The sequence below is a fragment of the Homalodisca vitripennis genome, chromosome 3 (assembly GCF_021130785.1).
Source record: "Homalodisca vitripennis isolate AUS2020 chromosome 3, UT_GWSS_2.1, whole genome shotgun sequence".
Classification (NCBI taxonomy): Eukaryota; Metazoa; Arthropoda; class Insecta; order Hemiptera; family Cicadellidae; genus Homalodisca; species Homalodisca vitripennis.
In genome coordinates, this window is record NC_060209.1 from 120719022 (window position 1) to 120744549 (window position 25528).

The 25528-nt window shown below is 34.8% G+C and overlaps 2 protein-coding genes across 2 annotated transcripts in view; one reads left to right on the forward strand and one right to left on the reverse strand.

The window, feature by feature from the left end:
• The window catches only part of LOC124357445 (AF4/FMR2 family member lilli), a 278880-nt gene that overhangs the window by 54836 nt on the left and 198516 nt on the right, over positions 1-25528 (forward strand). The window lies entirely within an intron of this gene.
• LOC124357446 (alpha-tocopherol transfer protein-like) lies at positions 14440-24871 on the reverse strand. Its single transcript, XM_046809267.1, has 7 exons — positions 24654-24871; positions 23059-23200; positions 21992-22157; positions 18889-19141; positions 17321-17431; positions 15711-15813; positions 14440-15595 (listed from the first exon to the last, which is right to left on the reverse strand). Exons 2-7 carry the CDS (start codon positions 23198-23200, stop codon positions 15438-15440), a joined length of 933 nt encoding a protein of 310 aa, XP_046665223.1. The 5' UTR covers positions 24654-24871; the 3' UTR covers positions 14440-15437.

Sequence of the window (25528 nt, forward strand, 5' to 3'; positions counted from 1 at the left end):
GTTAACTGAGAGCATATCATACAATTTTCATGCAACTTTATAAAAACCTGTATGCTCTACTTACCATTGTAGGCAGTAGACTACAAATCCAGAATCTCTTATTCAACCTTTCGATTTTCGTTCGACCTTCAGCAGTAGTTAAACATTTCCGTACAAGTCTTGACTCAGTAACATGGGAAACGCTGATAACTTGATTTTGGTGGTGACACGTATTACTCACATTCTGTAAACCTGCGCTGAGTGGTCTACACGCCACTAAGTTCTGGGATATTCAGTCTTGAGGCTGGCGGTGTCTTGACAGTACACTATTACTTCTAAAAACAACGTCTATCTTCAAGTATGGTCACTTTTCATTTCATTTCTAAAAGATTTTATTTCACAGTATTTACAAAGTTTACAAGAGATTTATCCAAAACAAACACATCAAACAATATAAAACCATCGATCTTGAAATATTTACAAACTTAAAAATAATTAAATAATAATATAATCTTCAAACAAACTAAAAGTAAACTAACAATAAAAAAGAACTTACAAAAAAAACAAAACTCGATAATTGTGAAATAAAATAGAACATCCAATAGGCAAAAGCCCGATGAAGGATGCACATCAGATTTAACTAACATAATAAAACTTAACTCATATAAGAATTGAAACCGCTACATAAATAATATAATTAATAAGCAAGCCCTACAAAATCTATAAAAAAGTCATGGGCGTAAAATATAAAAAAAAATTGGAATTATAAAAGGTGATACAAACGAACTAACATGTACACATTATTCATTATTTAATTCAACAATTCTCAGAAAGCACTCGCATTTATCCGATGTAAATAAAAATATTTTTTAACTTTTTTAAAAACTATATAGTGATGCTAAATGATCTAATTTAACGTAAATAAGATTAAAAAATCTTGGAGCATTAACAGTAAAAAAATGTTTGAAAACAGTTAGATTAGGCTTTGGAACCGGAACAAGCAACTTTGCTCGTGCTCAGGCTGTCTCTAAGCGTTCAGTTATAATAAACTTTAGTGTTAACGCCATGGCTGATCAAAGACACCATTGTGGATCCCCGCGAAAGTTGTATGATTTTTCTTTTCGAAACAAGATGACAACTAGAGCACATGAGCTTTGATAGCAAGGTTCGACCAATAAGTTTTAAAATACAAGATAAGCAATGATCTAAAAGTCTGGTGTGCTGTGTTCGAGTGTTACAAATATTGCCAAAAGACTGTGAAGTATAAGAGCAGATGTCTTAGTGTTATTTCGGTGTCCAAGGAGATCAGTTTCTCAAGGAGGTATCCTTCCTTGGAACCTTTGAAAAACTTAAGTAATCACATCTATAAATTACGAATCCCCCGTAAGGTACAGTGTACATAATTTTGTTCTTTATTGTAAACCAGACTTTTAAAATCAACATCAATATTTCTATCTCAAATTGTATTCAAATTTGAATTCAAATCTTCATTACACTTAAAAATGATTTATTAATTTACGTATATTTACTTATGAAAAACTCAAGAATCAGGCACCAGTCTTACGTATTTTGACATACTCTTTAGTCATAAAACATGTGTAAACTGCTTTCAAGAGTGGATTTTATGAGAAAACCTGTTTTGATTCTACGATAATCCAACTAGATAGCACATGGACACATATTTTGTCATGAACATGTAAATTTAATTTTGGTGAAATTTTCAGGAGTTCAATTTATAAACAGCTTTTGAAACCTTCACACTGATAGTTGTAATTTTTAATTTTTAATTTTAACTGTTTGGATATAATAAAAGTATTAATTATAATTAGGACATTACAAAAATTCTGTATAACAATTCTAAAAAAAGATATTAACTTGATAACAGGATTTCGGACATTTTTCATTGTTATATGTTACAAAAGGTATAAAACAACGTTTCGGGGATTAGAATTTATCCTCTTCGTCAGGTGGGGCAGGTAATATTACATACAAAAATAAAGAAATTTACAAAAAGAAGAAGAGAAGGGAAAGAAAAGGGTCCAAACATACCCAAAAACTGCTTGGAATCTAGTTCAGGCGTTTTAACTGCACATAAAGCAAGTCCCTTAGATTCCATTCTCGCAACGTTGCGTTATACTTCTTGTTATATGTTACAATGTTCGAAATCCTGTTATACTTTCAACCTTTCCATCCTCATTAACATACTTTAAACAAAGAATTAACATGATGTACCAAAATCTATTCATATTCGTTTATGTACAAAAGAACAAGTACGCTAGTAAGAGACTCTCGTAACAGGCTTCGCCAAGGTTGCATGCAAAATGTATATATAGCATATAGCTCATTTCATAATATAGATGTCCTGCGAACAGTTAAACATACAAACATACAGAAGAGACATATTTACATTCTTTGTTTAAAGGTTATCTTTGACGATGGAAGGATTGTGAAGGGAAACAGGATTTTTTCGGACATTTGCCATCGTTCAGTGAAACAAGAAAACAGTAACACTGCGTTTCGAGATCTGCAATCTGATCTCTTCTTCAGGTAAAGAAGCAATGGATCTCAGGTCGCATCTCGGATCTCAGAAGCAATGGATACCCTCAATTAGTCGGATCTCAGAAGCAATGGATACCCTCAATTAGTAATTAATAAGTGCAAACGAACCAGAAGAATCATTCCTGAGTCAGAAAAACAGAATTGTGATAAATTTGCGTTTATGTCAATCCCTTATGTGCCGGGATTATCGGAGAAAATTAGAAGAGTAGGTAGAAAGTACAACATTAGAACCGCGTTTAAAACACACAACACTCTTAGACAAAGTCTCGTAAAAACAAAACCAAAAAATGGCACACAGGATTCCAAAAACTGTGTTTACAGTATACAATGTAGCTGCAATAGGGAATACATAGGCGAGACAAAAAGGCCACTAAACGTAAGGATAAAAGAACACAAAGAAAACACGAGAAAGGGTTTCACAGAAAAGTCAAAAATTGCACACCATTGTTGGTCCGAAGACCATCATATGAATTGGGATGAAGCCCACATAATACATCGGGAACCACATTTCTTCAAAAGGAAATTAATTGAGGTAACATACATTAAATTGGCAGACCAACCAATCAGTCAACCATCATTCGAGATTAGGCCGCTTTGGTTGCCAATTCTAAAAAATGAACTAAAGAGAAAACCAAAAGTATCAAACGGATCGGATATTTGTAATAAACCAATGCGGAGTCACAATATGGTTTTAAGAAGTTCATCTCGCATGAACCAATAATAACGAAAGGGCCCATTCCTGTTCCCCTTCCCTTGTATTTCCGCCATCTTGTTTTAGCCAGCCGTCACGATTGCCATTGGCTAGTCCCTCTGGTCAGTCGTAGGTGGTCAGTAGACGAGTGAAGACGCATTGTGACCTGTATTCCGTAGTTTAGTTTTAATGATTAGTGTTTTGTATAGTTTTGCATTAAGTGCATGTCTTTAGCGTTAGTGAAGTTGACAACAACATGTAGGTTGTGATTCCTGACTGAGGCGTGCCACAACGCTTTAGTAAGATTTGTTTATTTTAACTTAGTTTGTAATTATGTATTAGGTTAGTTCTTTACCTGAAGAAGAGATCAGATTGCAGATCTCGAAACGTAGTGTTACTGTTTTCTTGTTTCACTGAACGATGGCAAATGTCCGAAAAAAATCCTGTTTCCTTCATATTTACATGTCCCCGTCAGACAAAAGATAAATGTGTTAGCCTACTGAGTAATAGACATCAATGACGCTTAGCCAACATCCTATGTTGGGCAGGCGCCGTCACAGATCTCGTTCTTGTCTATGTAGAAATGAAGTTTCATACAAAATCAAAGTGTAAGGTGAAATGTTTATTGAGATATCACGCCACGTGGTATATTCACATTTTAGTCAATTAAGTTACATTTTACAGCAGTGTTGAAATAAAAGTTCCGTTAAGCTAACGAGGGTACTACAACGTAAGAGTGTGCCGAAGTTAAATAATGTCACCGACTTTTAGCATCAACTCACGTCTATTATATTGTTTTCTTTTTTTTTCTTCCCTGGGGCGGCCTACTGCCAAGCACTTAAGCCTCAAGGGCTTTTTGCGCACCCCGGAAACACACCATGAGGCCCACCAGTCTACAACTTCAGCAGTTTAACAAACCGCCGAAAACAACCTATCAAGTCCTCCTGGGAAAATTCACCACCCCTGTCCAAGATACTAAAGATGGCATACCGCTCTCTTGCTATTGCAGGGCAATCAAAGAGCAGGTGCTCAGCAGTCTCCTCCTGCTCGTTACACCTTCCACAGAGCGGATCCTCCTGAAGGATGCCAACTCTGTGAAGATGCTTCCTCAGGTGACCATGCCCCGTAATGAGACCAATGACCTTAGAAGACATTGATCTGTTTAATGAGAGAAGGTCCGAAGCCACCTTGGAGGAAGGTGACTGTAATACCATTCTACTCACTCTCAAATATATTTGTTTACTCTACGAATAACGTTAAATAACTCTAAAGTCTCTCTTGTTAAAATCTCAAATGATTGTACTGAGTTGTTCAGCTATTTTAACCTTTCCACCAGGGTTACTCGTAAGACCCAAATTCCATGGGCCCCACGCTCAATCACATGCACCATCATCGTGTTCCTCATATAAATGAATCATGCAAATTGTTAAGTCTGTAGCTCAGTTCGTATCCAAGATATCGGGGTAACAGACAAACAGGTACAAAGACAGAAGGACAGAAATGTTTCTTCACTAAAGCTCACACAATGACAGTTCGGTGACTTAACCAAATTCAGGATATTGTAAGCTAGCAAATTCAATTAAACATGTGTTGTATAAACACTTTAATAACTGAAATCTACATTATGCATTGTTTAAATTGAGTAATTACACATTGTACAAAAAATATAAAGGAAAGATCTGCTATATCGTGTAAGTTCGACAGGAACTTCAATACAGTACCTTATTATATTTTCTAGACGACGGGACGATACCAAACTCTTAAACATTCTAAGAGAGTAAGAAATGATGCAGTATAAAGTAACATGATACATACGACAGCACCGAATAAACTACAGGCTGTGTTTAAAAACATCACCCTTGCAAATTAGCCTAGTTACAGTTCTACAGACCAATATTTTCGGGTCAAAACAAAGCAAGATGCTTACTCTCGAAGAGCAAATATTCTTTCAGAAAATGCCAGCTGATTTTGTAAGTCACAGAAATGCCAACCACGAACACAATCTAATAGTTTATAATAAAGAAGTATAGTTACTATATTGACACACATAATGGCGAATCAGTAGTTTATAACTAAGCATGTCTTATATTCTCTGTGTGTAGTTCTTGGTTATTTTTGATAATGCAATAAACCTAACTATGATCCTATATTGAATAATCTAAATAAAAATTGTTAGCTATAACCAAAAAAAATGTAAACATACTCCGATTTGTATATAGAACATGAATAATCGTGTACTCGTGAACATCTTGAGCCGGATGTAAGGCTAGAGATGGAGGTGGAGCCCCAAGGTTACATCAAGCTGATCCTGTTACTTGTGTTTCTTGCTACATGTAATCAGTTAGGGTTCATATTTCAAAAATTGGAACATTTAGTACTTGGGAACAATTTGTAATTGATGAAATGTGCGTTAATTCTATCTAAACAACCACTATGGTAAAAAGCAACAATAGCGAAGATTGTGGAATCAGGGATGGCCTAAAGAAACTATTTATATATTATTGAAATCTCAAAGAATGATCGTCTTTGATTGGTTTATTAACATCGCGATTAGTTAAAGAAAAATTTGATCAGGTCCGATGGAATATTTAACACAGAATTATAAGTTTATTTAAATTATTATAATTTATGATTGCATTAGAATTAAAACAATAGGAGTACGTGTAACTCTCTTTTGTTAGCCAACCTAATGTGGTTCACGTGTTTCGTACTAAGGTATTATATAGTACGTATTAGTTTACCAATTAGGATAATTTCATTTCTAAACAAAATAATAGAAATTTGTTTCTTTAACGTAAAATTTGGAGGGTTAAAATTGAAGGATAAGATGCAAAATCGATAAAAGAATAAAGTTAATCATAATAAAAAGACATTCTCTGTTAAGCTCTTTGCGTTTGAGAAGTTTCTAAAATAATTACCAGTAATAAATCAATTAATTGCTACATTACAATGTGACATGGTGACCCACAATTTGTTAAATGCATTGAAAACAAAAATTTATTACGAGATAAAGTAATGTTATAAACAATGATTAAATACATTTTATTCATAATAATCGAACAAATAGATTAATTAGCTACCTAAGTCTTCTGTAGACCAATACATAATATTATATTATAGGATGTTGAATGAATACAAATACAGTTACGGTTACTAAAAGCACCGCTAGAGTGTGTGGGCTTCACTCTAACCACTACTATTAGTTCATACGTATGCCGCTAGATGGCATCGGCTGCTCAACAACGCAGAAGTGGAGCGCGCTACGACCTCGACGACCTTGCTACGCAATGTCTACCTTTGTTTTGAAACGCGAGAACGCTCGCCACTATTAGATTACGCTTGTGTGTTTGTATACTGACCGTTATATGGAGAGGAAAACTCTTGGTTTCCTCAATCCGAATTAATATTCTAACACTGTGTTAAGTTAAACAGTGTTTTTAAAATAACAACAAACGTAGGTCTATATATAGAAAAGTAACATGTACTTTAGTATAAAAAATACGTTGTATTTATTCGTGATTTTTTTTTAACTTTAGCTAAAATAGATTTATAATTTTGTTATTTTAAATTATACCTATTGATTTATTTTTAAGTCTCAGCAACATATACGTTTTCCCTTTAAAAAATAAAACTCTGCTATTGGATTCCATAATTCTTCGCACACAACCTTTAAATACACGACATATTGAGCAAGTAAATGGAAAGAAATTTTGAAGCCTTTTCAATCAATTAGGACCCGGGATCCGTTGTTATGTTTTATATGTTGATTTATGTGTATATTTGTTTAAATAACGTTGTTTAGCTAAAAAATAATAGTTATTTAAATTACTGACAGAAATGAGTATCAGTTTACATAAAATATAATGTTTCATATGTATACCTGTCATATTTTTATAATATTGCCTGCCTAAAAAGATTGCAGTCGTCGTTCTAATTATCCAAAAGGCTTATACCAACAAAAAGGCTTAGAATGTATAAAATACTTTGAAAAAACGGATGATTTCATTGCACAATTCTATTTAAACATAAAAGTCAACACATAATGTCTCTATATTATTTAATTGTATACGGATTTTATTACATTCCTTTTTTCGTGGTACAAAGTGTTAAGTGGATGTTTTTTTTTGTAATATATGATTTGTGAATTTTCGGACATTTAAAACTCATAGTCCAATCCAGCGTACATTGTTACATGTAATATTTATCTGATTATATTCCAGATCAATCATTATTTTGAGTGCAAAGTTTTTAATTTACTTTAGCAAACTCTATTTAATCCTCTGGTAATATAAAATCTGTTGAAATGAATGAAGCAAATGTTGACTTTTGTCTTGACGGAGCGGACTAACTGCAGTCCATTTTCATAATTGGGCCGCCAGAACAGAGCGTGCCCTTTATGTGTCAATGTCGCTGTTCTATTCTACACATGTGTTCTCGTGGAACACATTACATCTTATCAGGTCGTTAACCATTACCATAATTGGGCCGCCAGAACAGAGCGTGCCCTTTATGTGTCAATGTCGCTGTTCTATTCTACACATGTGTTCTCGTGGAACACATTACATCTTATCAGGTCGTTAACCATTTCCATAATTGGGCCGCCAGAACAGCGTTCCCTTTATGTGTCAATGTTGCTGTTCTATTCTACACATGTGTTCTCGTGGAACACATTACAACTTATCAGGTCGTTAACCATTTCCATATTGGACCCTTCATAACGAAAAACTTCAAAAATTTTTATAGAACATTTAAACAAAATTATCGCAAGGAAATAAAAGCCGCTAAAGCACGACATATTGAACAAAAATTGGAGAGAACGCAGAAAATTTTTCAAAAAGTGCGTGGGAAGTAATAAAAAGCGTTACATCACAAACAAATAACTCAAAAACAATCAAAATCCGAAACTAAAAATTGACGGTAAATTAACAGACGACCCACTTCTAGTGGCTAGCGAATTTAATAATTTTTTTTTCGACTGTGGCTGTACTGTACCAAACACATCTTTCAATTGTGACAATCTTGTAGAAAATGTAGTAGTGAGACCGGTCTCTTCCATGGTTCTGTTTCCTGTGGGGGAGGTGGAGATGGCAGTCGTCTTGAGAGACCTCAAGCCGAAGAAGTCCAGCGACATCAACGGAATGTCCGTGTGGCTGATCAAGCGTTGCTTCAAGCACATTTTTGACACCACTTACTAAATTGATAAATCTGTCCTTCGCCCAAGGCGTTTTTCCCTTCAGCTTTGAAGACAGCAAGAGTGGTTCCGATCTTTAAAAAAGGATGATCCTTGCATCGCAAGTAATTACCGTCCTGTATCCATTCTTCCTGTCATGAGCAAAATTTTCGAAAAGGTTTTCATTAGAAGGCTTGAAGGTTTTCTTGAACAGTTTGAAATTCTTAACCCTGAGCAGTACGGATTCAGGAAAAATAAATCGACGATTGATGCTGTAACAAAACTCATTGACTGTGTTGTTGATGGCTTGGAGAGGCGAGAACAAGTGCTCAGCATATTTCTCGACCTTTCAAAGGCCTTTGACTGTGTGCATCATGGGACATTGTTGCATCAGTTATGGACATGTGGTGTTCGAGGTCAGCCGCATAAATGGCTTTCGTCATACCTCAGTGGCAGAGAGCAGTGTGTGCAGATCGCGAACACCCTGTCAGGCAAAGTAAAAATGCAGTACGGTGTTCCCCAGGGTTCAATTTTGGGGCCCATACTTTTTCTCATTTACGTCAACAGATTGAATTCATCAATTCAAAATGGAGAGGTGATTCAATATGCGGACGATACGACTCTCTGCATCAGATCAAGTACGAAACAAGATCTTGAGATCAAAGCCTTTATTGAAACTAAACGCATGCATCGAGCACTTTTCAAAGATAAATCTAAAAAAACTAACTATGCCAAAAACTAACGTAATAAAATTTTGTCTCCGTCAACAAGAAGACGAATACAGACCAATTGTGATGGCGGATGAAGCTATCTTAGATGAAGCCGAATCCACCAAGTTTCTGGGGATGTACCTGGACAGGGGACTGACCTGGAGCGATCACATTGACAGAGTTTGCTCAAAGGTTGCCTCAGGCACTTATGTCTTACGCAATCTAGCAAAATTCTGCTCGTTTGATGTACTGAAAACTGCCTACTTTGGCATAGTACATCCACATTTGACCTACGGTTTGAGACTATGGGGCAGCTGTTCTAAATACAAATTTGACAGAGTATTTAGAACACAAAAGAAAGCTGTTCGAATAATTTCGAAATTAAAACCCAGAGAGTCGTGTAAAAATTGCCTTCAGGGAGCTTGGATTTCTAACCTTACCCAGCCTCTATATTCTCGACGTTACCCTGTACTGCCGATTCAAATGTGAACTGGTTGACGGTCCATCAGTACGAGACCAGAGGCAGGAACAATTTCAGGACCAGAACAGCATAGAACGGCTATGTTCGAACACTTACCATCTCAAATGGGTGTCAGGTTAATCAATAAGCTCCCTGGAGATCTCAAACGAATTAATGAACCCAAACAATTCAAATCTCGATTAAGACACTTTTTGTTGTCAAAGGCATTTTACTCCGTTGATGAGTTTTAACGATGGGCCGCTGGGATGAAAATTAATATTTTATTATTATTATTCTATTTATCCTTTTCTGATATCCAAAAACATGCAAAAACGTGCAAAATACAATACATTGTTAGGTTCACACATTAGTATGTGGAATTAACTGTGCCTATGTTAAGATAGGTTTTAGTTTATAGATTTTTTAAATCCAAATGTTGAAATGACGCTTGCAATGCAATTTTGTTAATTGTTTTACTGCAATAAAGAATTATTATTATTATTATTATTACCTCCAGAACAGAGCGTGCCCTTTATGTGTCAATGTCGCTGTTCTATTCTACACACGTGTCCTCGTGGAACGCATTACAACTTATTAGGTCTCAGATTCTTTATTATGGATGTAGGCCTGGCATGAGGCAATAGGAAACGGTACAGTTTGTTTAACACTAACGGCTCATTAGAATTACTAGATTACTGGTTTATTCGTCAGAAGAAGTGGGTGGTTAACACCCTGACCTCTCCCCATGTAATGCCAGATAGTTTTCTATTACCTTCTGTTATAAATAGCAGACTAAATGCCACCACGCTATTAGTGAATCACGCTATCATATGACGTAAGTCCGCAGAACTTGCTATGTAACAAGCTTAACTAATGCCGGTATATAGTTGGTCGGGGTTTTCTGTAATAAATCTTTATACTCAGTTGGATGCAATTAATGTGCCTACTATAATACTTCCGGGAGAAACCGGTTAAATTAATTGATTTTTAATTGGTTGTCTACACGAATTTAAGTTTACCGGGTAATTTTTTTAGCATTCTACGATTAACTTTATGTCGGATAAGGATAAGTTAAATAATCTTTACTGTTGCATTTTGAACTTCCTTCAAGCACATGTTTTAAGAAAAATAATATATATATATATATATATATATATATATATATATATATATATATATACAGGGTGTATATTATGTCTGGAAACACCCAAATATATCCTTTAATAATTTAAATATAAATTTGAAACCTCTTACAATCGTGATAGAGATTGGGCATCTACTTTTTGGAACAATGTTTTGTTATGTCACACCAACGGGGGACGTCCTGCCGAGGGTATCGTGAATATTCTTAATGGAAGGCCTATACCTTGTGATACATAATTTTAAAGGTAATAGCTTACTGAATTGAATGCCACAAACCGCATCTCAAAGGAATTATTCTATCAGAAAATAGAGCATTTTTAGTATTGAAAATTTACTGATGTTCAACAATGTAATTTTAACATGGTTCTTGCCACAAAATGTGTTACACTAATTTTTTAGCATTTTTTTTAAATGTTCAATTAAATAAAACAAAAATTTCATTTTAAGCTGGTTCTATTAGCACAAATTTGCCATTTTTTATTACAGTACAATTATGGAGAAAAATACTTATGTTATTGATTTCTTATTACAAATAAAAAATAATGTATGCTGGTTAGAAAAGTCTTACAACAAACGTTTTACCTGCATTTGGTGTCAAAGCAATTGTTCGAACTGTGTTCCTTCTACGGTTTGACAATGAGCCAATCTTGTGTAAAATGATTCGACAGAGTTGCCCTAACATTTCTTCAGTTATCAAAGCAATCTCCTCTATAATCCTGTTTCTTAGGTCTTCCAAATTATGAGGCTTTCTTCTATAAACATTGGATTTTAAATGACCCCATAGGAAATAATCGATTGGTGACAAATCCGGAGATCTTGGAGGCATTCGATTTCTCCTCTTCGGCCAATCCATTTATGAGGAAACCATAAATCCAAATACTCTCTTACCTGTCTCCCATAATAGGGTGGAGCACCATCGTGCTGAAACCATACATTATCAAAGTATTCTCCTGATGCAATTTTGAATAGCTGGGATTATTTCATTTTGGAGCATATTGTAGTAAAGTTCGGCATTTAAATTTCCATTGATGAAAAAGGGTCCAACAATTTTGTTACCTAAAATTCCACACCATACGTTCAGTTTTTGTGGTTGCTGTGAATGGGACTCAGTAATCCAATGTGGGTTTTCACTAGCCCAGTAACGGCAATTGTGCTGTTAACATTGCCATTTAGGAAAAAAGTTGCCTCATCAGAAAATAGTTTGTTGGTCAGAAAATCTCTATTGTCATCACATTTGCGCATCACAAGTTCACAAAACTCAACTCTTCTGTCGTAATCATCCTCACTTAACTGTTGGACTAAATGAACCTTAAATGGTTTGTATTTATTAATTTTCACAAATCTTACTCACAGACATAGGGTGCATATCATGTTGCTGTGCAGCTTTTCTGAACGATGTATGTGGGTCTTCAATAAATGTTTGCAAAACATCTAGTGCATGTTCTTCATCTGTTGCAGATTGTATCCTACCCGACTTTGGCCGATTACGTACACTCCCTGTCATTTCAAAAACGCTCAATAGTTTTTTGATATTGTTGAAACACTTATGGGATTCCTTTCTGGGAAAAGTGTCATTAAACAAATTACAAACTTCCCGATAAGATCTTTGACGATCGCCATATCCTCGCATCATCAACAGAGTAATTCGTTCTCTTTCAGACAATTCCATTAAAATGCCAAATAAAAACTGAACTACTGTAATTAGATAACTTGTTGACAGCAATGCTTCAGAGGACACTGATTAACTCGACAGGAATGATATGACCTTTGTCCATTTGTAATTCCCAAGCTTAGACCTGTCTAGTGAAAGCTCCATGCTCAACAAACTGAAACCTGTAGACCAGATGATTAATAACACAATATATGTTTCTCATAGGCTAGTGACCTTTGTCTCTTTAAACCTTCCTGCTGACTGGAAAACACCAAGTACAAGATTCATAAGTAATCAGAGAAAGAAAGTGACTCATAAGTTTTATTCATTGTAATAAAAAACTGGTAAATTTGTACTAATGAAACCAGGCTTAAAAATAAATTGTTTTATTTTATTTTAATTGAACATTTAAAAAATGCTAAAAAATTAGTGTAACACATTTTGTGGCAAGAACCATGTTAAAATTACATTGTTGAACATCAGTAAATTTTCAATACTAAAAATGCTCTATTTTCTGATAGAATAATTCCTTTGAGATGCGGTTTTGTGGCATTCAATTTCAGTAAGCTATTACCTTTAAAATTATGTATCACAAGGTATAGGCTTCCATTAAGAATATTCACGATACCCTCGGCAGGACGTCCCCCGTTGGTGTGACATAACAAAACATTGTTCCAAAAAGTAGATGCCCAATCTCTATCACGATTGTAAGAGGTTTCAAATTTTTATACTTAAATTATTAAAGGATATATTTGGGTGTTTCCAGACATAAATATACACCCTGTATATTTTCAATATTAATTGTTATTGGTACCTAACATAATATGGGTTTGAATACAAAATGTGTAATACGATGCAGCAAAAAAATGTGAAATAGTGCAATAATAAAATATTGTTTTTTTTTATTTAAGGAAATAATATTTAAATTATTATTTAAAAATAAGAAATTGCTATGTTACTACATTGGATTCAATGTACATACTTAATCCTTTGTTTTAGTACATTAATGTTAAATTGTACAGAACTCGAGATGTCAGCATAAATTAAAAAGATATAAATAAATTAAAGTGAATATAAAACAAGTAACAACTTTTTTATTCAAGTTCTTAATTCGATTTTATAAATTCATTTTTTTACATTACTGTACGGTCAATACATTCAATGTTTGTTAGTTTATTTTGGTCTATGTGGTTCAAAAGAAGTTTCATACCAAATCATATTAGTCATATGTTTGTGCTATATTTATGCATTAAGTAGCTTACGCAGTAATTATAACTTTATTAATGGTAAGGGCAAGATAATGAACTAAAAGAACACAAAATGTACCAGGTTTATATGACAGACTTTATATGATGACAGAGTATTTTAAAATAACGTCTCTCATTACAACAATGGACAGTGACAGTTCAGTGCAGTTGTTCTACAGATGATATTGAGTGTAGTAAACAGTCAGTCGGAAATTGCATTCATTATCAAATTCCAGTTACATTTGACGCACCAGTGTTAATTTTGTTGGAATAGAACGTCCCCCCCCGCATATAGATCTGTTATAAAAAATATCTTAAATTCTAAATTTTTATCAATTTATATAAAGAGTAAACTTCTATATATTTTGAGGAAATCCGTCCATGCTTTGAAAATTTGAAATTGGTGGAAGAAACAAGACATAAATCTTTTGTTTCACATTTGGAGTTTAAGCATTTAAATATACGGTTCAGTTTGGCCTTTAGTTGTGAAACCGTGTGTAAATTATAATTAGTTATTGTGACACATTTAGTTTTATCTTTTAAATTTTGAAAGCTTTTAAACAGTTATGGAAAATAGTGCTATCGCTTTAATAATTCGGTAACGAGTCAGAGGAAATTAAGAATTATAAGAATGAATAACACGTTAAAAATCAGCTATTATTAAACACACAAGTAATAAAGTCAAGAAATAAAATACTCGCTAAAGAATAAAGAGAGAGTAAAATGCATAAATTTCAGTTACTGAAATCTTTTCTTTGAAAGTAAGACTTTTATGTAGAAAAATATTACTAGTTTAAAGATTTGGACGGGGGAATCAAAGAAACACGCGTACTACTAAAAACTAACATTTTTAATAAGTTATATAGGTACAAACGTGAAACAGAACAAATCAATAAACAATTCCAAACATTAAACAATACTTTCGTCTTCGTAAAACATTTCTAACTATTCACACTATTAAAATGTGTTGGCATTTTATAATAACATTACCATATAAACGAATGAAAATATGTGATCCCAATGTGTTAAAATTCAATAACTAAACAAATGACAAAATATACTGTATGGTATTATTAAGTACACATTACCAAATCATTTAACTATATTTTTAGTTTTAAAATACTATTATTCATTGCGAAAAGAGTAGTAGACTAAGTAATGGTTTGTCGCTAAACGTAATAATACTCGCCAGAGCTCGTGCCACTACATTGGGTACTTACTTATGCTACTTAGAACAGTATGGCTATGATAGTACACAAACGGTAGTAGCATACCAAATGGCTCGCAAAACTATAACCTTAAGGCCAAGCTTGGTCTGTTGTTTGGAAATCTACTTTTATGAACTGATTGAAACATTTTTGATGTATTAATTTTTTATTGTGTTTCTTAAAAATAAAACTTAGGAAATTCCTTCATAATCACACAAAAAAGCCAAGCTAATGTTGTGTGTGTGTGTTTTAATAGGATAGGTGCTACCCATATAATGAGAAGAACATATTAATAATGAAAAATTACTGATAAACTGGTTGTATGAAAAGTGGGGGGAGGGGGTGATTAAAAAGTGCTTCCTGTTATTGAATTTATAGAAAGTACTTTTTCTGAGTGTTGAAGCTTAAAGAATCGTCGGTTGGCATAGGTACATCAAAACTAACTTAGTATCAGAATAGTATGATTCCATTACGATAACCGGTTGTGAATTGGTTCGAAAGCATAAAGTTTGTCCAATGTTTGGAAAGGTTTGGCATAGCATGTACAACAGGTGTTTAGTCTCACAATTGCTTCACTCATACAAGCCGTGGACAGCTGCACACAGCGCACAACGAGCCTCTAGTCTAATGACAACTTCCGGAAAGTGCCCTCGACACCCAGGTCGGTCCAGGAGGTCACGTGTTTCCTGCTGTCAGGCCTCAGGTGTTCCCGAGACTTGTGGTTGGCAACAGTGTCCAGCAGTTCACGGCGCTCCACCATCTTCGCCTGCCAGGCTCCTAGACATTGTACAACATTCAGCACATGCCGGAAATGGATCTTTCAATACGCAACTTGATCTCATTGTGAACGATAGCAAGCTGCTTCTGTGACATTTCATGAGTGACAACTCACGGTTCATGTCGCGGCAGGAGGGGCCCAGACCGCCGTAGTCCGAGGGGATGCTCTCCAAGGGGATGTGATCCTTCAGGCTCTCCAGTTTGTTGTGAATCTGTATCTGTAACATCAGAGTTAGTGTGAGAAACACAAGTTTATTTAATCAGGGATAAGTGAATTGATAATCTCAATTAAAATTTAGTAAACATAAATTGCTGATGTTTGGTAACCCTAATAGTACTGTAGTGGGCGATATGAGTCTACTATTAAGTTATGTTAGAAATGTATGCTACATTTTTCTTCATTTTTCATCTTACGGCTAAGATGAACTTGTTAGCATCTTAGCCAACCGCTTCTTCAGCTGAGCAATGTTGGATATTCGCAACCACTCGGGTTTTCTCCAATGCAACGACTGTGTGTGGAGGACGTTGATTTTAGAACAGTCATGATCATCACTTGAACTCATGCATTAGGTGAACCTGCTCAAGTACTGGCCCATATTGAGAGTCCCTGTTCAATTAATTTCCAAGAATACAGGCAATTAAAGATTCCATGCTTTTGTGCACGAGTCATGACAGGATTTTTAACGGAATTGTTACAGTTTGTTATAGAAGACGACTATTTTTTGTATATGTTATGGAATTTTCATTGATAAAATCCTTTATTACTGGTCCCATTTCAACAGATGCATAGTGTATAGACTTTATCTGTTCTATGGCAAAAATAACCCATGCAATGTAGAAGGGTATGCTTAACGTGTCGATTATTGTTTTAGTATTCCTATACATTGTTTGAGTTCAAGTAAAAATTGTACTTACTACTATATTTACTGGTAGTATACGGATAGATTTCCTAGTATAACCCGGTTACTGAAATTCACGTGCTAGGTATAATGTGATATTAATAAACGATAGAACTAAGGAGCCCCTAGTTTAGAGTGGAACAAACCACTCACGTATTAACCTGTGGAGGGAGTGAGACATTACACTCTGAATGACACCACATCACCATCACCACAGTCACCTCGCTAACCAAATCACCCAGCTGTATCCGAATCAACTGTATGTAACTTATGAGGGTAAAAGATAATCACTAAATTTGGGAATTTATTGGTTTTTTTGTCTCACTTATAATACGCTGTTACGTAATACTTTTAATCTTATTCCAGTTTTGAACTCATTTACAGTATTGAAATAATGTTATTAAAATTATACAATTTAAATAGCCCATTGTCTGCAAAACCGATTCTCCTTGCCCAATTCAAACCAAATAGAAGAACCTTTTTATCAGATTGAACTCTTGTACAGATCTCCATTTACAATATTATTGTACGCATAACAAATCTGCATAAACATTTTACACTATAATGAATCGCGTTGTAATAATATAATTTGTTTATACTGTATTTAAGTGATTTTAGGCTATTGGAACGATTAATCTCATATGTCAATATAAAAAGAACTAATAATATCAGTTTAAAGTACAGCTAAAATTACATATAAGAATAACTGCTTGTACATACCTGAATTGTTAAGTAAAACACATAAGGTGGCATTGTGGAAGGATTTATAGACGTTTATAAACAAAGTAACACATTGTTATGTTAAGTTTATTGACAGAGGACTCACCCTGTTGCGCATCTTCTGCTTCAGAAATGGTTTGAAGAGGTTAAGCGTCATCTCCATGACAGAAGGAGGGTTGATTATATGGATAGCGGCCACACGCTCTGGATACGCTTTCTGGATATCGGAAAAGGCAACCAACAATCATAATGCGTTCAATTCTAAACAAATGCATTTAAACCACGTGTGTCATAGCAGCAACTTAGGAACTCAGTAATTCTATATAGAACTGATATATTTAGAGCGTATTGTGTTTTGGAAGTAATTGACTGATAATGTAACTTCGATTTTAAATAATGATCATGAGAAAAGTACTCTGCGTCACTAAGTGCTCCAAATCTGTCTTGTGGTTTGGTTAATTGGCTCATGGATTGGCCAATCATGTGGACACCAGCGGTATGGAAAGGTTTAAAGACTTTGGAGAAATCATATAATGCAATTACCGTTATATGAAGGTAAATTAACAATACGTATTTTTGGATTACAAGATGTAATAGAACCTTTGAATGTGAAATAAACGTGGGTTTTATATATTGACCATTGTGTACATCTTTGATTTTATATACCCTAATAAATTCACCCATAAATTCACCCGCGGTGCTTTGAAAGAGTAGAGAATGAAATAACAAAACCGTAAATACATGCAGGAATAAGATGTATGACAATACCTGAAATGTGTAGTTAAAAGAAAATATGCATTCAGATATCAACACTGCACACCTAAGTGGATAGTGAAATATTGTAAAACATTATATAAAATATTTTATTTCACATATTTAGATATTTTTCTGTTTTACCAAATGGTCGGCTATGGAGTCTATCCACGAAACCCCAATGTACGTTTATTTGCACTTGGTGTTAATTCATTATACGGTGTTACAGTACATGTACATAGTACGTTTTGTACTATAAAATAATTTCACACAGATCCTGTCATGTTTTTTTAAAATGTGTCAATTCATTAATTACTCGGATATCAAGTTTACTCAACAAATCAATCAGAGCGTTTTTAAACTGCCGGAAATTCGCTATTTGTATCAACTTGAAGGTTTGTAGTCTAGCATCTCTATTTTGGACATTCCAAAAACACATGCCCTATAGTTTCTTCCTTATTCACTGTACAATTTGTAGAGTTAGTGGTGTAAAGTACTGTTTGATTTTAAAGAAACTTGCATTAATATTCGCATGTCCCATTTTCATTCAACTAACATTAATAATCTCCTGTATACTTAAATTGCAAGTTTTGAAACGTAAGTAATTTTTAATTTGTGTGAACCATCTGGCCTTTGGAGATTGTTAATAGATTGTTAAATCTTTCAATGGATTCTTTATTCTGGTAGATTTTGATATCCTAGATTAGCGTTATATAGTAAGGTATTTTTATCACGACATACCAACTCCAGATAACAGTCGTCCGTGTCACTAACACAGTCATACTTTAAGTATGACTAAACCTCTTAACTCAGGTTTAAAAGTTTGTTTTGCGAAACATTTTGACTAGATGCGGCCTATAAAAACAACCACAACATATAAGGGTGTACATGATGCACGAAGTGCACTAGTTGAGTTCTCACCCAGCCGTGGTCGAACAGATTCTTGACGAATGCGAGGTTGTACTTCGCGAGGTGTGAGGCCCGCGTGTTCTGCAGGTCCAGGATGACGATGTCCGAGACCCGGTCTACGCCCTCGGCCAAGCAGATGTCCGCGATAGCGAAGAGTCTCTTGGCCAAGTGCTGAGGCTGGAAGTGGGTAGAGTCGTCAGTGAAGTGAGAGTACACGACCACTCTGTGACCCTCTGCTGTCAGGCCCGGCATGAACGCTATACACCTGCACAACAAGTGACAGATCACAACCAGAATGTACATTCTACAATTTACTCACTATTTCCATTGGATATCTTTAGTGGAAGCAACTAGTATACGACATTGTACTAAACGGGAAAATGTGGAGATAAAGAATTCTGATTGCTATAGTTAATCGTTATACCTTTGAGAAATAATTTACCTTTGTGACAAAGCGGGCTGTCAGATAGTCTCAACTCCTTCAACAGATTAAACAGTCTATGTGAGAATTATTTCTAATAATTTAAAACTATACGCAAAAACATTTGAAAAATAAATATATGATGATGGATGTTTTTGATTGTCACAATAGTACAGTGGTTAACTTTAAGAATGATTATTTTATTTGTAAGAAAGATATTCTCCTATTTTCATTGCTCATACAAAATGTTCAATAGAGATAACGTATTTTATGTTATTCATTAACTCTAAACTATGTTCTGGCATCTGTAATTGTTCTGATAAATACTCGTATACTTTGGATTTGGGTAGACTTCAGTCAGGGATCAATAATTTGAGTACATCTAATAACTTATTAATATCCAGTTCATTGACATATATAGCCTACTTAATTTAACATAAATTTTAACCAGCTAAATTTTGGCTAGGAAATGGACTGGTTGGTAATTATTACCTCCCCTAGTACTAACGCATGCCTCTGTGTTGCAGGTAAGAGCAGTGGTGGTGGGCAAGATCTGCGATACTCAGCACTCGGTACAGTCTCGGACAAGAGAAGCCTGTTTTTGTCACCGAGTTATTGGAAGTCACCCCTTACACCACCCCTCACTTCCGACTCGAGATAGATTGTCCGGTCGACCGCACGATAAGTTTTTACCCTAACATCCACTTTGTGTTAACTGCCCAATTTCTTATCCTATGACAGCACTTAACTCGATCACTTTTGGTTGTGATATATGTATGTTTCAGTGAATTTATTTACTTGATATATATATAAACTATTTATATATATAGTTTATATATATATATATATATATATATATATTTTGTGAAAACAATTTTAACATTTTGTGTTCTATATATTCAATAGCATAAAGGTTCAAAATTTTAATTTAACAAACATAGCAATATGTATCAAATTCAAGTTTTTCCATTCAATATTAGATTTTTTCGGGTTCAAAACTTTAGTAACAAATGTCTTGGCCGTATTTATACATCAATTATATTCGTGGTGCCATCCGTAATAATAGTTAATATTTTTGCTGAGCGTAATTCTAAACCAACTTACTATTTATCTATTTCATAAACTTGACGCACAAAACAACGTGAGTTGAATGTTTTAATGGCTATGTAAAATATTAATACAGTAATTTGTAGTGGGCAATCCGGTCCACTTCACAGACCAACCCAAGCTCGCTTCGGTGTTACAAGATGTGTCATTCCTTGCAGCTTGCATCAGAGTCACTCCCGGATTTGCGATTAAAGCACAAACAATAGAATTTAATCACTTCATAATTTATAATTTGGAATATAGTTTAACATGTAATGAAACCGAAAGATTTGTGATAAGTTATTTACGAACAGAACAGGACAGGATATGTCAAGGTAAGTTTTATATTTGATAGTTATATTAAGGTAAATTCGTAGATTTAACATTTTATTACTTGCCTTCCACTGTTAATATATTATTGTTTGTCTTGTAAAGCTGTGTTTACTGTATTTGGATAATTATAGCATAATAATGTCGTGTCGAATGTGATGGACATCATATAACACCACGGGTGGTTCCCAACGGTTTCCTCGCATCGTGTAAAAACTTCACCTGCCTCAACATTAAAATGTATCCTAGCTTCTCTGAGATCAGTAACGATACTAAAGTGGAATCATTTCCTGTCTGGCTGTATTAGGCTGTAAGTTGGAAGCCTCCAACCCTTTGAGTGGCTGGAGGGAACGTGTGGATTCTGTGTGCGACACTACGGAGTTGCCACCTGGTACTCAAATTAGCGGTATTGGAAATCCTTTCACGAATAACAAGATTACTGCCCTGATAGTCATGGAATGAAACCCTGAAACCCCGCCTAGTCACGTATCACTGCATTAAACATCTCTTACATCAGTGTCTGTGCTAATTTAGAGAACATCTCAACCCACCTCGCTGTAAAACATCCGGACACTTCTTGATGTTCAGTTAGAAACCTGTCCTGAACACGTCCTTAAGCAATGGAATCACTGACAGTAATTTTATAAACGGGTATAACTGTATTTTGTGCACTATATTGTATGAAATAATTAACTGTTTAAATCCTACGTTTAATTTACTTAATAAATAAACATATCCGAATAAACTTAAACAACATATAACTAATATCTGTATAATATTACACGCTAGTCATAGTAATGAACTGCTATTACTAGTTACGTATAAAGTATCTCACATACTCTACATCTAATTTATAAATAATTAACAATTGTAATAATCTAACTAGTTAGTTCCAATAACAATTCTACGACAACCATTTTGTTTATATCATGGTTGATGTGTTTGGTTACATTATTTATATAATTTCTCTATCATACGGTACTTAAAGAAATGCCATAAATTCGTCATATAAACGAAAAGAATTCTGTTTTATCCTGTGTTGATGGTTTATATTCTTAAATTGGTAATAGTTCAAAAGTAAACGCTAAAATATTTCCACTAAAATTAAGCCCAAAACAAATTGAAGTAAGATAGCGACTGTATTGAAAATATTGTGATTTTTCGTGTTATTTTCAATAGCCCAATATTAGGCAGATATTGGCTGAGAGAGTACAATAGATATAATCAGGATTGTGATGCCAGCCAGCAGGGCTACCTTGTCGCTCTACTGGTACTCACGTGTTGTCGAACGCTAGTTCCATCTCTCTGTCGGCCATATCCCTCTGCTGGAACACCTCTGGCATGATCCATCGAATGGAGAAGTAAGAGTCCAGGTTCGCTTTAGCTCGCTCCACGCTGTTCTTGTTCAAGATCAGATAGTTTTGGAGCCATTTGTCTTCGTCCACTGTTTCACACAAGTTATGATTGGAGAAACATCAGGATCCTCGTCAATTAAACTATATAGTTTACATATACACAGTAACCTTTCCTATTAAATGCTGTTGCAGGGAATTTGGCATCGTTTTGGAACAAAGAGTCTTTTCTGGATTGCTCTCCCAAAGACGAACAATTGCTTATATAATCTAGATTTGCAAGAAATATTTTTAACAATGGGTTGTGATTAGGTACGTTTATTACGTACGCTTTGATGTTGCTTTTAACCTGTGTTATCAACGCGATAATGATACATCTTTTATTATCCATCGGATTTGACCGCTAACGTTATACGAGTTTGGTTTTCAGGGACTATATCGGGATGGTTTTCTATTTCTGCCAGCGATTTTACTTTCTCATAACGAACTATTTAACGTGATCTGATCACGGGAAAGTACCGATTACAAATTCCCTTGGCCATCAGTGGAGGCTCGAGAAAACGTCCTTTGAGAAAAATCAAACTCAGGTCACGTAATCGTCGCACCTTCTCGGGTTAAACGAGATAAGAAGCGGCGCGTGCGTGGACAAAGAACCTTCTCATTGCGGTTACAACTGCAGAGTTGCCGCGTACATAACTGTTTATGTGCATAATGTATTTACTAAAGGTAAACATAAGCTACATCTAATGTGTTTCTAGTTGGATCTTGCAATATAGATTATATAACAAATTCTTCGTAATTGTGGGGAAAATATGAAACAAGCAAAGAGGGTTGGTGCTCTAAGAGATTAGATATTAGGTTATATGATTACTCGGGGTCCAGAACCATTATTCTTTTTGTGTTACTGTACTTTAATTACTTTTTTTTACCAAGTATCAAATGTTATTTTTATGATCCAAATAGGTGTTAGCGGAAACATTTAAAGTGTATTACCACCGACGAGCGGGCCGAGATGGGGTTGTTTCCTGAGCCAATCCTTTAGCGCCGTGACGTCACTGGCAAGTGCGTCGTCGGTAAGCCCCAGACACTGGCGGACCTTAGCGACGTCCTCGGGCCATAGCGTCCGCACCTTCATCTGTACAGAGTCAGTACAATGTACAATGTCGTTAGTTTGGTGGTTGATGAGAGATACAAGTAGTTTACATGCATCGTAGTTAGATATCGGTTTCAGTAGTGGTGGTATGTTCCAGCATTTCAGTTAGTAATGTATTAAACGTTGCATGTCTTGAGTTTTAAAACAAATTACTTAGGTACTTTCGACATTGTTTTACTAATGAAATAGTGCAGGACCAAGTTTCGTACAATCAAGATCAGATGTATACTTTTCACCCCAGAACGTACACAAAGTATACAAATACAATGCTTAAGGAAATATAAACTCACGGAGAGGTTATAACATCGAATATAAATACCATTTCGATTGTTATGAAACTACGAAAACAACTTACAGTAGAGCAATATTGGTTATTTAATTATCGCGCTGAAGAAATTCTGCAACCATCGAACAAAGGCTTCAGCCATTATGGAAACTCATACAGCTGTGACAAGTGCAAACACGCCCTACTAATTTGGAAAAATCCAAATAATGATTTGGTTAAAGTTCTTGCTTTTTATATATAGCTCAAATATTATGATAAGGGTTTACACATAAGTCAAGGTAATATTTTTAAGCCGCGTAGAAGTAAAATGACGCGTACCATATGATTACTGAGTACAGGTCAAGGTAGAATCCCGTGTAGGCTCTGGTCAGATCTGGGGTTGCATCACCGTCACATCGCCTTGGCCCGGATAGAACAGGTACAGGTCCTGCACGACGAAGCAGACACGCTGAAGAAACGTTTACAGCTTACTAGGCTGCCGATAGACAAACCTGTTGCGGCGTGCGGCACTTTGGCACTTTCATGCTCGATAAGTGGGTCACTTACTGTCGGTTTCTACTAAAATGGATATTTCTGACCAGCGTAAGCAACAACTCGTGTTTTATCAAATAATAATAAAATTCTACTATTTTTCAAATCCAAACAATTTACGTCCCTATTCAAATGTGACAGCTGCTGTCAAGAAACTGCTACATCAAGAATTATTGCGAACACGTTTAACATTTTACAAGTTTAGGGGAAAATGTTCAAACCATTTGACGATCATCTCAAAAGTTATAATAATTATATTCATGCGTTGTCTTGACAAGCTGTTGTTTTGACCTCACTGGTCGTCCCAAGCACATTTTATGTAACTCAATAATTATTAATCTTCTGAGACTTTTTTGTTTATAATGAAACGAGACAATTTTTAATTGTTGTATATATTAGACAAAGTTTATACAAGACAAATTGAACATTAATGCTCAGAACATGCAATTCTGCCAATTCTAAAGATGTTTTTTGAGGGAAAGGGAATTTTTTATATACTTATTTATAGATTCACAGGGAATCGTAAATATAGGACAAATTATTCTAGTGATAAATAAGTAATCTCAAGAGTTAATCTGTGGGTTCTGCCACCGGCTGGGATGTTTGGTGATCTCTTACCGCAACTGTCAAGTCTCTGGTCTCTGGCGTGGTCTGTCTCTCTCTCTGCAGCAGCGACTCCAGGTCGGCCCTCGCTCCAACTGTACAAGGACGTCACCTCGCCGGCCTTATATTCTTCTACCTCCCCACTTTGATACGTACACCCGGCACATGCTTTCTAACATTCTCGATGATACAGTTTCTTGACAAGATGGATCTGAAGGAAATGTAATCACTTCGCAACAGGGAATAAATCAAAACTACAGGTTTTTTAGAGAGGTCTGAGGAAAAAATACAAGATAAGTTTGCTGAAACCGTATTTCAACAGCTGTAATTATTTGTGTCACCTAGAATACCAATTATAACGTTGTTTTATTATTTGTTACACGTTAATCAATTACACATACTATTCTAGTTATTCTCAATGTCTATTTTGGTTACTTATAAAATAGTATATTTTCTGTAAGATCAATATGTTTTTATAGCACTAGCCTATAGTATTTACAGTTAAGTACTATACAATACATATTTATACTTAAAAATTTATACTTAAACTTAAAAATCTTTCTAAATGGTTCACAATAATTTACAATTTCATCATTTTTAAAAAGCGATTCGTTTATAATTAAACAAGTAACAAAAACATCTAGTAGTATAGAAATTGTTATTTATCTGATTTCAAATGTTTAGTTTACCATAATTGCTATATGAAATTTTAAATATCTTAATATAAATACGAGTATTACATCCATACAAATAAGATAAAAACATTTTATATGTATATGTAGTGATAATAAATTACAAATTCAGTAGTTATCAATCCTGTGCATGACTTGACAACTGGCTGTTCAAGTGTAAGCAAACTTTTAACACGTATTGTTCTCTTCTCACAAAGT

What these genes read in the sequence shown, in the direction of transcription:
- LOC124357446 (XM_046809267.1), bottom strand. Translation starts at nt 23,200, where the DNA reads ATGAAGGTGCGGACGCTATGGCCCGAGGACGTCGCTAAGGTCCGCCAG. An exon ending in ATCTGTTCGACCACGGCTGG is followed by an intron (nt 17,432 to 18,888) that starts GTGAGAACTCAA and finishes TCCGATATCCAG; the next exon opens with AAAGCGTATCCAGAGCGTGT. An exon ending in AGCAGAAGATGCGCAACAGG is followed by an intron (nt 15,814 to 17,320) that starts GTGAGTCCTCTG and finishes CTGATGTTACAG; the next exon opens with ATACAGATTCACAACAAACT.